The sequence below is a fragment of the Drosophila grimshawi genome, unplaced genomic scaffold (genome assembly GCF_018153295.1).
Source record: "Drosophila grimshawi isolate 15287-2541.00 unplaced genomic scaffold, ASM1815329v1 contig_311, whole genome shotgun sequence".
NCBI lineage: Eukaryota > Metazoa > Arthropoda > Insecta > Diptera > Drosophilidae > Drosophila > Drosophila grimshawi.
In genome coordinates, this window is record NW_025063098.1 from 28,511,532 (window position 1) to 28,524,394 (window position 12,863).

Here is a 12,863-nt window from a genome sequence, read left to right on the forward strand (position 1 = left end):
TTGGTATCGAAGTAAGCATCGATAAATGAGGCTTGGCAAGCATTTCATATATTTAAGTCAGCATCGATAAGTTCGGCTTGCGAAGCATCGATTACTAGATTTTGAGTACTGAGTACTTTGGCGCGTTTTTCAAATTGGTTGCCTTCTTTGGCTGACAAAAATTCAACAACAATTATTATTTATCATTTTATTTACAAGAAAACTTATGATTAAAATAAATTTCGTAATGAATACATTCGAATAAATCTTACAAATACCAAATTCTTGAATATAAAATACATTTGCAAATTTAGCCATCTGTAGTTCAAAATAATTTCAAATTTTTCCTTTTTTTTCGATTTTGTTGTATGTTTGCATCATTTCAGTTTAACAATTGTCTAACGACTAAAAATATGTTTGATTTATTTAAATAACTAGATACACGCATTGGAAATTCATTAGAACGTGTCTGATTGAATGAATATGTACGCGAGTTTTCATTGGGCAACGAAGAGTTTTGCCTTTTAAGACGAAGACGGTTGATTAATGCGGGATGTTGTTTTTTCATAGTTAATATGTATATAAAATACTGTGGCACCTATGTATATAGTTGCTGCTGGGGAGTGGACATATGTATAGAATAGTGTAGTTTATGTATATAATGCAATGATCGGGAATATTTAATGAACGATAACTAAAGTGGAATCGGAGAGATTATTTTCTTGAGAGGAGAAATAGTAATATTAGTTTATGTATTTTATGCTATGAACTGATGAAGGATATGTAAAGTGGGTATTTGTGGTTAAGTTGGGTAGTTTGGGAACTGGGAGAGCCTCAGTCCGTGTCATAGTAGGCGTAATCATAGCTGGTATCCTCGTCAGCATATGGCGGCCGTCTGGACTTGGTTTTCTTGTCCTGTTGATCCTTTTTGCTCTTTGATTTCTTTGGCTCCGCCGAGGAGCCTTTGGTGGTCGATGTTGTTGTTGTTGTTGCTGCTTTTGTTGTAGTTGTAGGACGTCTTGTTGTTGTCGTTGTTGTTGTTGTTGTGGTGCTAGTTGGATAAGCCGTTGTTGTTGTTGGCCGGTTGGTCGTCCTGGGACTAGATGGCGCCACCTGTGGACTATATTGGGAGTTATACTGCTGAGAGTTCTTCTCCGCCTTGTAGATGTCAGCGCGTAGTTTATTAATGCTGGCAGCACCAAAATTCAGGGACTGAGCCGTCTTGAAGAGTTCATCCTCATCACTTAGATCCTGTTCCTGTTCGCGCTCCTTTTGATAGGCTGACTGCTGTTGACTCTTTAGATGACTGTGAGCCTGCTGGAAGCCATGTGGCTGCCGACTGGACACCGGTGAAGGTGTTGTCGTCGTTGACGATGCGGAGTTGCTGCCAGATCTGTTGCGCAGAAGCTTGAGGCGATTGCGTGGAAAGTCATTCTCATACAGCTCCGGATGATATTGACCATCATCCTCATCCACATTATAATAGGGATTGGCTGTGGTGGGCAATGCAGCGGTTACAGCACTCGACTTCTTTGGACTCACACTTGGAGTCTGCTGCTTTGGCTGATTTTGGCTGGGACGCTGTGTTTGTTGTGTCTGATAGTAGCTTTGTTCGTAGGGTTTCTTGTATGTGGTGGGCTTGAAGGTGGTGGGTGTGAATGAATCCCTACCAGCTTGGGTAGTCCTCTTGGAGATGCCATAGCTAGGATTAGCTGTGCTCGTAGTCGTTGGATAATGGAACTCATCATCGGCATAATGTTGAGTCGTTGCCTTGTAGGTTATACTTCCGCGGCTGGTGAAAGTGCGCGGCTTGGCGGACGATTTAAATGGCGATGGCTCCTGGGCGCCCACACGTGATATATCCTGTGCTCGGGGACGATGATATTGTGGCTCCAGTTGTGCAGGAGCAGGCCTTCTGGACGTTTGCTGTGTCGCCTGGAACGGCTGTGGTTGTTGTAGTTTCGCCTTGGGCAGCTCAACGAACTCATTGTGATTGACGTAGTTGGATTCTTGGGGGCCAAGTTTTTGCTTCCTTGCCGCCACTGTGGGCTTGTTTCGTCTGGTCGTCTCCTTATCAAAGTCCTGGGCATTCTTACCCTCGGTGCTCTTGATGCGATAAGCATTTGGATTATATGTGGTTGGTTGTATGCGCTCCTGGGTTTGATAGTCATTCTGCCCGAAACTGAAGCGACTGGTGATGCTGTTGCCCAGACGAGGAGTTGTGGGCACTGAAGTCGTGCTGGGCGTGCTCGATTTGTAGGCCTGGAAATCCGTATTGAACGAAGCATGCAGGGTGATCTTCTTTAGGGCCTTAGTGGAGGGTGCACTTGTAGTTGTAGTTGCTGCTGTTGTTGCTGCCGAGCTTGTACTGGTGATCCTCTGGGATCTGGTGGGCGTCACACGCGTTTTGCTGGCCGTCTCCGTTGTCTTGCGATTGTATTCGTTGAAATCATTGGGTCGGGGACGTGCTGCCGGCTCCTCATCAAATTCGCGGCCACCATGGCGATTGGCAAAGAAGTGCGAACTGTGGGAACCCTTAAAGATATCATCGATGTCTTCTGTGGTTATGCGAAAAAAACAAAAAAGAAAACAAAATAAATAAAGATTGCAGACAAGCGCGTGATTAATTTGTGTAATAAATTTAAAAGTCCCATTGTTATATACCCTGTATGTGTAAACAAATGGTATCACAAAGTTGTGCAACATTGGCAAAGACAAACATTTCACAAATTTTCTACTTGATAAGAAAAATATATATATGGATATATATGTACTCAATTTAAAGAAAGATTATATCTAATTCTGAAAATTATGCTGTTTCTGAATAAATTAAATATGAATGTCCATTTTTTAGATATGCACTTGAAATGTGCTAAGATGCTACTTAAACTTGATTAGTCTGAGTATTTAAATGCTAAACTTGTTCTTATACTTAATATCTTGGCATACTTAAGCTCTTAAGCCAATTCCCATATCAATTTGAGTTGTTGAATTAAGAAATAGATCGTTATACAAATATTTGTTGCGGGGTATTTTCAACTCAATCTTGTCTCGATTAGAGAAACGTTTATTTCTTGAATATTTGTGGCTTACGTTTTGAATCATCGTTGTTTTCTTTGTTGTTGTAAACGTTGTAGTAGCTGCGCTCAGTTGTGGTAGTTGTTGTTGTTGTTGTGGGTCGATTGGTGGTGCTACTTGTCGTGGGCGTATAATAGCTGGTGATGGGTCTGGACTTGGATGTTTGCGTGTTGTCCGAACTGGTCTGCGCATAATTATGTCTTGGGCGCGGCTTTTGATCTTTGCGATTCTCCTTTGAGCGACGTACATCACCTGCAAATTGGGTCACAATATATATGTTATGTTAATAGATGCAAAACAAAACGAAAAAGAAGAAGAAATATAGCGGCATTATTGAGGCTCATTATGTATTTAGCTGACCACTTTCGGCACGCTGCAAATGAAATGTGGACTCCTCCTCGTTGGCGTTTTTGCTGTCATCCGCTCCGCGATAAAGATCGTTTAGATTGTTGTTGTCATCGTAGGCGGTGGCCTTGTCACAGTCGACGTCCGCCCAGTTGGCGCAGATCTGCAGCTCTTGATCGAAGGCCGTGCTATTTGGGCAGAGGAAGCGATAGTCCTGCACCTGTTGGACAAACGAATTAACTCTTCGATGTGAGAGCTGCGCAAACAGACAAACGGCATAAACAGCATATACAGCATAAGCAGATCAAACATGCAAAATTCAATGTTAAATAAGTGAAGGCAAAATTAGAATTCGAATTAGAAGCATTTCTCTTCTATGTCTCTTTGTAAATGATAAAACAACAACAATTACAACAACAGCAATAAAGTAATACAAATTTAAATAATTGTACAATCATAATTAAATCCCAAAACTAACTGGATTCTAATTGAAATAGATCGAATCAGAGCAATATATCATATATAAATGTATGATCCTATATAGACAAGTATGTAATCTTCCCACTAATATAGCTGTTCTTTCTTATTTCAGTTCAGAATCGTGTCAGAACAATAAATATCATATATATGAGTATATATAGACAGGTAAGAAATCTTCCTCATACAAAATTGCTCTTACTTTTTATTGTGTATAAATATGCAAATACATAGGTCAGTTATAACTCGGTTTAATGTAGCACACTATAAAATTGATATTAATTATTAGAGAACAATTTGAAGACTTGTTTATCTATACATACATATATAATAATAATAATAATAATAATAATATAACACACTTTGAAATATTTGTTCGTAAAATGTATTCTAAACCAATTAATTATCATGATTATTTCTTTAAACAATAAATTATACTCAATTACTCATTTTCAGAGATTAGTGGGACCATTTGTGAATTCTAATGCAAGTATAATTTGTTTACTTCGCAGTTTGTCCAAAAGATATTGAGGCGAGTATGATATGCATGCATAGTCTACTATCTCAAATAGATGTATCTGAGAATATATCGTGACAAACGTTACAATAGCCTCGACAAGGCTTTTGGAGTTTAACAAGGCAAAAAAAAGTTGACTAGCGAACTTTGCCATTTGGTTGAGTCGTTTGTTGTTTGTGGCACTTTTGGTATTTGGCATTTTCCACTGGTATCCGGCAGTGAGAAGGCAGACAGCCAGCCAGTCAGCCAGCCAGGTGATGCTGCACACTTTTTGCCGTTAATTGAAGTGAAGTGAAGTGAACGTTCTCGATCTTGGTTGGCGTTGCAACTAACACATAAAAGAACGTATATATATATACAGTAGGCTAATTGACAACTAAAATTTGTTTGTATATATATTTATAGTTCTGTTCGATTACCAGGTAAAACTCGTACCATTTTGTGACTTTCGCTTAAAATGGTAAGACAGGCTAGTGCCAACTGTGTGCAATCCATGCTTAGTGCTCAATGCCAATTCCTTTTTAATAGTACAAAATGTATTTCTTTCGCAAATTGTCGTCGCTCAATCGGCAGCAAACGGATGTGTGTGAGGAAGCCGTCTCGAGTGCTTTGGATGATGTGCTCAGGGGTAAAACTAGCACGATTTTCAGCTATGGCACCGCTGCAGAGGGTGGTCAGCATGAAATTGATCAGCAGGATATGTTTGATCGCATTCTAAGTGATTTATTTGACCATGTTTACACTATGGAGGCTAGCATGGAGATCAATATATTCATTAAGCATAGACAGCTCTTTGCCAAACAGGTTGAGCATAAAACGGATGAATTTACTAAGGAGCAGGGGAATGTTGAAGAGGACACTCCCAATGAATATTCCCTTGAGCACAGCGAACACTTTGTCGCCTCAACCAAGGATGTCTATAAGTACATGGAAAAGGTCATTCCTAAATGCATTGAATCGCCGGAGAACCTTGCCGCCTCATCCCAAATGCAAACGGTCAATCCGAAAGCAATCTGCAATAATAATTCACATTTTATGTTCACCATATGCGTGTGGCAAACGAATCTAGAGCGGTCAATGCATCTTCTGGGCAAATTGCAGCTAATCCAACTCAAGGACTTACATCTCCAGGAGATGCGAGATCTCAATACCCCAATGAGCGGCGTACTAAAGCTACTCAGTGTGCTGGCGAACATTACCAAAACTCACTTAAGATACTACAACATTGGGCTAGCACGAAACTTAAAGGATTTCCTGGGTGCTGATGGAACAGTGATATTCAATTATGCAACAATGCCGGATGTGCCACTAAAAGAGGCCTCGACACTCGGGTGCGCCAAGGTGTGGAAGGCGCTCTTTATGCGAGAGCGCAAAAGATGAGAGATCCTTAATAAAGATATATTAAGCTTGAAAGCAGAGACGAATATTTGCTCCCAGCTGGAAGTGAAGGAACAGAATTTGTTGGAGGAACTAGCAAAAATCAAAGAGGATGCCACAATTAACTTGGAAGAGTTGTTGCACTTGCAACAGATAATTGTTCAACTGCAAAACCATTTCAGCCAACATGCGCAGCAACTGGAGCAGAAGAATGAAATGTTGTCGCAACTAAATAAGCTGCTCCGCAAGGCCAACAAGAAGGTGCACTGGCAGCGAACAGGCTTCCAGAAGAAACTCTTGCTGTTTTCGGAACTGTTCAAGAGCCTGTGGCAACAGCAGCGTAGTGCGCTGCAGTTGCACGAACACGAACGCGAGGTGCAACTATTGCAAATGTTTGAGACCATTTATAATGAACTGCAGAGCAGCAAAGTCAAATCGGACTAACTTCATTGGCAATTAAGACGAGACAAAGAAAAAAAATTGGAATCGCTTAACTCTACACACTCTGCTTAAAGGTCAGCGATCCAAGTCAAGCAACTGTTGCTCTGCGCCCTCTTCTGCTTCTTCATCTTCCTCTTTTGGCCTTAACTGCAACCGGCTGGCAACTTGGCAACTTGGCAACCTGGCAACTTGGCTGGCAGTCACGAAGTCTCATCACACATACCTCCTTGCCCCACAGCTGGCCCCCTCATTCGGTGCTGTGCAACTTTTGCCATTTAGCTGACAGCGGCAACCAAGCGCAAACAGATTACACTGAACGAAGTCCGCCAAGTAAACAACAACAACAACAAAAAGTCTTACGTTTTGTTAAAGCCTATAAAGATGGCAGACAAAATTTTCTATGACTTTTACAAAACGCACGATTTTCGAACACGCGTGCATATATTAAAAATCTGATAATTTGATAGGAAGTTGTTTTATCTAAGCATCTGGACGAAGAATCAGCCCTTGAGTTGGCAGTCAGGTTTCAATCCAAAGTTGTGAACTTTTAGCTGCTGGCCATGATAGGCACTTATATTTATGGGCTGAGCTGCAAGCTTAATGTAATAACAATAATTATGATGATAACAAGCCAAAATTATGTAATAGGGAGATCTCTAGTTGAAGATCAACTCGTATATTTATTTTAATTTATTATTAACAAAATTATGACTTGGCAATAAGTACTAACCGAGGTATTGTCATGACAAAAAATGAAATATTTATAATTAAAAAATGAATGGTTTTCTTTAGTAATAATTAACTATTTAAAATTATGGACTTAGGACACACTTTATACAGGTTTGAAGAGTATTGTCGCAGTCAATTTACAGCGATTGTATCAAAATTAAATGCCACAAAACTGATATATATATATATTCTAATGTGGGAATCGAGAGAAATTTTAATTAATTTATTTATTTATTTACCTTAGCACAGCCTGTCACATTTATTTCAATAATTTTATGTTATATTTGTTGTTATTGTTGTTGTCTTTAAACAGTTGCATGTCAACACTTACCCCAATTCCTGGCAGCTTGACGCAAACATGAAACATTTGACACTGGGTCTCGGGATCGGCATAGTAGCCGCCAAGGATCTTGTCACGGCACGTGAACTGCGTCTTGGGCATATTCTGCAGACTATACGTGGGCCATGGTCGCCCAAAGACATCATCATCCTCATCCAGCAGCTGGGCCTTCCCATAAAGTATGGCCGTCGTTGTGGCTGTAATATTTCGAATAGAAGAAGAAATCGTGAGTGAGTAAAATCGTTAAAGATTTGTTGGACTCAAGTGGTGCAGTTGATAGACTCTAAGTAGGGGCCAGCTGCCCCGCTGACCTTCATCTTAATGTGGCTCGCAGCACACTCGCAACACACTCGCAACACTTTCGCTTACAAGACTCAAGACGAGGCACATGATTTATGTGTGTATTTGAGTGTGTTGTTGTGATGGAGTACTTCAAGCCGACTCAAGGTTACCTCTAGTTAAGTTCTGTGATTGTGAGTGTGTGTGATTTTGTTGTATTTTCTGTTTGTTGTATTTTGACAATTGATGGCTTTTTGATACAAAACAGACATAATTAACTTTTATGGTCTGCAAAATTCCCACAGCGATATTTGTACACTTATGTCAAATTCAACTGTCAAATTGGCCAATAAAAATATGTATATATAAATATACATAAATATATATATGTATGTTCGTCTCCACATGAGGGTTAAAAACAATTAAAATGCCATGTCAATCAAAGTATTATGGATTACGAAGCAATTGGTGTACACAACTAACACTAAAAGCCACTACAGCTCGGAACGTTAATGGCCCAAAAAGCCTAATTACCATGACGCCCATATGTATGACTTATAGCCAAGTCTAATGCTGTTTTTTTTATTTTTTATTGTGGTTACTGTTCTTACAAAACTCGAAGCGGAAGATGCAAATGCTTGCCGCAATTAAGGCAATTGCAATTTGGCAATTGCAGAACCAATGCTTAAAATCGCCTTGAGTTGGTCCAAAGCACAAATTGCAACCAAATTCGTTGGCTAATATTATGCAATCGGAGTGCCTCATTCATCATCGGGCGAATACAAGACACAAACAGCCGGAGAGATAGAGAAATGCAAAGACTCGTCTATTTTAAAGATTCGCATTTAATTCAAATGAATTTCATTTTCAATTCCCACTTTTCCCTACCAATTTCAAATTTCTGTTGGCTTTGTTTGGGCCTGTGTGAACTATGACTAGGCAGATGATGCCCCGATTGCGGTTGAATCTCCAAACCATTTTTCTATTGTTTATTGCCTCTTATTCAATCCCCCAATTTAGAGTCCCAGACAAGTGATTCGCACGACTTGAAGTCGAGCTTCCGTAGGGCGTCGTCGTCTGGGCATGTTAATGACCATTGAAGAGATGGTTTACAATAAATTTGTTCATGCGCACATAATTATTATTTCTATGCCTGACCCAATATATTAGTCAAATAAATTGTTCAGACCTTTTATATTCATATTTTTTTCTGGGCAAAATTCACTAATTGCATTTATTTCGAATTCGGGGTAAGACAATATTTGTAGAAACGTGGCCTGTTGCTTAGACCTTCGGTCAATACATAATTTCTTATATTTATATATATGTATATATATATATATATATATAATATAAGATTGAGCAGGCTGCGTCAGCTAATGATCATGCGAATTAGTTATCGGAGATGAGCTCAGTACATATTATGTATGTGATGTTATATATATGTCATTATATATATATATACATTATATGTGTGCTCAAATACGTAATTATCGCAAATAAGGAAGGTCAGTGAGATGCGTGACCAAAGCGATAGAGTGCCTAATGATATTTATCATAAGGAAACGGATTTAATGAATTGCAAATTGTGCTTTAAAATTTTACGCAGAATATTTGCAGAATTTAAGCTGTTGCATTTTGGTTATGATTGAATTTTTTTTAAGACGTTCGATCTAGTTAATGATTTTGATTTTAATTAATTAATCTGATTTTAATTAAGTACTAATTTTAAATTAATTTTATATCCACCGTATAGATAAATACATTTCTTGCAATTTTTTAGTTTATGTTAAGACATTTGTTAAATATACTTCTAACTCATTCATATACAAATGCAGCAGCAAATAATGCATTAAGTCTCAAGTTAATTTTATTATTCCTCTTCAAGATCTTTTTTTCCTAGATATTATACATATATGTCCTTTAGTCTTGGCAGATTTGTTCGTATATATTCAAAAACGCGTAAAGAAAAAATATTCATTTCAACTCTATTTAAGTGTGCTTTGTAAATTCTTTAAAAATTATCTAACATTTTTCCCTTCCATTAAAAAACGTTCTTGAGTAGGTTATGAGTAAATTCCAAAATTGTGCACTTCATTTCATTTTCTTCGTTTTTGTTATTATTAAAAAATTCACTTTCAAAAAATCTTTTGAGCTTTCTTCATAATATTTATATTTCCCTCATTTTGTTATACACAAATACGCTACATTGATGATATTTAATTATTGAACATTTTTTAAATTTGTTTGACTTTAATTAATTTTCCGATAATCTCTCTCTCATATGTAAAAATACCACAAAATGAAAAACATAATGTTAACGAGTCATTCCCTTTGTATTTTAGTGTATAATTATTTTCTTTTTTCAATTAGTCTTCACATACTCACCCAATAGAAAGGCGCACATATGATAATTAATAATCGACATGGCGCTGTACTTAAGTGGTTAATCCAAATCGAGGTGTAAATGTAATTTATAGTATCCAAAGGGTTATCCAAAGTGCTTAAGCTGCTAGTAATATATGTAGTAGTAGATATTCACATGGAATGCACTGTAAAACATAAAAGACACAACACGCAGATAATCTTAATAATTCGAAGTGTTACAAAACGCACAAGTTTGTTTTTATGTTTCTCTTAAATTAACACAAAGATCAACGAGCGATTCATTTCCATTAGGTGAAACTGTTTGTCATGGTGGATGGAAGACGGGCGCTCAACTAGAAAACGAGCAAGAAATACCGACAAAAATCAAACAGAAATTCTTCTTCATATTCCTGTTCGTATTCATATTCGTATTCAAATTCGTATTCGTATTCGGATTGGTATATTTGGTATGTAAATGCGTATACGAATGTGTTTCGCAAGGTGCGAAAACTACGGAAAAGCCATTTAGAATGTGCAGCGAAACGTTGAAGAAGACAACCAACAAGAGTCTTTTCGCTGTCTGCCTCACTTGACTGGGCAAACAGGCAGACAGGCAGACAGAAAAAACAACCACTCAGTCACTGGCAGGTCACAAGTCACAGTGACAGTCACTGTTTTTTTGTTTTTGTTTTAAGTTTTAAATTTAGATGTGGTTACGAACCGCACGAGACGAGCACAGCGAGTGGCGCAGTGATGCGCGTTTTGCGACTATATCGTTTACGTTGTCGAAGCGAAATGATTTCTGAAAGCGAAAGGAAAAACCACTTGGGCCTCATCAGCAGAAGCAACAGCAGAAGCAGCAGCAGCAGCAGCAGCAACAAACGCAGTCACAGTCGCAGTCGCAGCAGCAGCAGCAACAATCGCACTCGCAACAGCAACAATACAAGCGGCGTCGGCGGCACACGAGTCGCTGCTAGAAGAAGCCGCTTCGGCTTTAACTCCGCTTCTACTCAGCTTTTGTCGATCTGATCTGCGGCCTCTTTGAGTGCTCATGTGTCGCATGCTTAACGCACATTACACATTACGCATACGCAGCGTGTGACACTTGTGCTCATTGTTTGACCAGCTGACAAGGAGTTTTTTCCTCAGTTTTTTGCCAGCATCGTTTGTCACTCACTTACGTCAGCGACTGCAGGGCCGCAGGGCCAACGCCATATTGATACAGAGAGAGAAAATGTATGCACTAATATTAAGTTTCAATGACCTCGACATAAATATTTAAAACTCTTGTAAGTCACACCTGATGTATGAACGTTTTTCTCAAAATTGCACATTGAGTCATAGACTAAGCATAAAATATCTTCAATATATATAAATATAAAATATACAATTTATTAATAAAATAATTTGTAGTAATTGCCTTCATTGTTCGCCTATGTTAGACTTTGGTTGTTGTTTTTGCTGAGAGAAGACGAAGGAAAGGATCCCAGGGCCGTACTTTACTTTAAGAATAAGTGATCCTGTTTAATTCTTTTATTTGATACTTGAATTTTAAATGTGCTCGTGTAAAAATCGTATTTATTTTTCACATCAACTTTGAAGATAAGTTTCACTTTTGAAAAACAATGACTTTAGGTTATCAAGCGTGGTGCTTTGATCTTTTGTACGTGATTATTTTTCGCTGTGTATGAGCAGGTCGCTAGTTGAACTAAGCCCCAACCGCACTCCCACCGCAATCCGCCTGCAATTACATGTACCATGTACAATGCATATGCTTGCAAGTAGCGTCGACTAGCAGCGCGTCGCGTCGCGTCGCGTCGGTTGCATCTTCCGCTGGTATTATGTCATAGTTAGTCATGGCGCGGCGGCATTGTCATTTACTGTCGCTGCTTCGGCCGCAGTCGCTGCTGTTGCTGTTGCTGTTGTGTCGGGCCAAAAGTCGCGCCGCTGTTGTAGTTGCTGCTGTTGCTGCTGTTGCTGCTGCTGCTGCTGCTGTTGCCGTCGGCAATCCGGTTCGCGTATATGGGTGAGTAGTGTGTGGCACAGAGTGTGGGGAATGCGCGGCATTTTGGTTGCAGTGTGGGAATTTGCACGCCTGCAGTTCAGACAAAAATCTGCAGATTGTTTGCTGTATTTTTTTTTTTTTTTGTATTTGGGCGTTGCTATTTAGATTTTTGTTTGTCAAAAGGCAACGACAACAGCCAGCAACAATCAACTAATGTCCATCAAAGCGTAGCCCTAAAAGTGCCAGCTTGGCATTTCAAAGTTGAGGTTGGCTGCCGGAAAATGATCAAGCAAATCCAACCTATCACAAAAAAAAATGTCAACTGCCTGCACAAAGGCGAACTGAAGACGAGCCTGCGACTTTCTGACTTTCAGCCTGGCCCAAGCTGCAGGCGCAGGCATATGGTTGCAACCTGGTTTTAGTTATGCCTCTAACAGTGCACAGAGCGAAAAAAATGTATTTCGGCAGAATGCGATCAGCCCACTATGTTTGAAAATGCATAAACTGAGTATTTTGATCTATTTTCGAGGTATTTTTAAGGTAGATATAATCTTAAAATAAGTAGATGACCTTTTGTTCCAATTCTCATTCCTTTAGAAAAGACAAAAAATGTATTTAGAAATTATATTAAATATATATTGGCCTAAGAATCTTGGTGACAACTTAATTCAAGGTAATTCAAAATACATTTTCGTACATCATGTTTCGCGCTGTGTAGTTGATGCTGAGCCTGACTGTTTTACCATCATTTTTTTCTTTTTCTAATTTCTCGTCTCATGAAGAGTCAGCTGCAATGATTGTGTAAGAGGTTTTGCCTTTGTCCGCCCGTCAGTTCGTCCATCTGTCTGTCGTATTTGGGCTGCCTAGAAAAGCATAATAAATGTTCAATTTATTTTGTTTGGACTACGTTTGTGTCATCCTCGGCAAAG

The 12,863-nt window shown here is 39.0% G+C and overlaps 1 protein-coding gene across 2 annotated transcripts; it reads right to left on the reverse strand.

The window, feature by feature from the left end:
- Positions 1-298: 298 nt before the first annotated feature.
- LOC6569590 (endochitinase A) lies at positions 299-10,685 on the reverse strand. 2 transcript variants are annotated; one of them, XM_001995973.3, is made up of 6 exons: positions 10,651-10,685; positions 9,951-10,114; positions 7,275-7,480; positions 3,418-3,622; positions 3,073-3,309; positions 299-2,537 (listed from the first exon to the last, which is right to left on the reverse strand). In XM_001995973.3, exons 2-6 carry the CDS (start codon positions 9,988-9,990, stop codon positions 814-816), a joined length of 2,412 nt encoding a protein of 803 aa, XP_001996009.2. In that variant the 5' UTR covers positions 9,991-10,114; positions 10,651-10,685; the 3' UTR covers positions 299-813. The 2 variants fall into 2 exon arrangements, with proteins under 2 accessions (XP_001996009.2, XP_032597574.1); XM_032741683.2 differs by having other exon boundaries at positions 3,418-3,658.
- Positions 10,686-12,863: the final 2,178 nt, after the last annotated feature.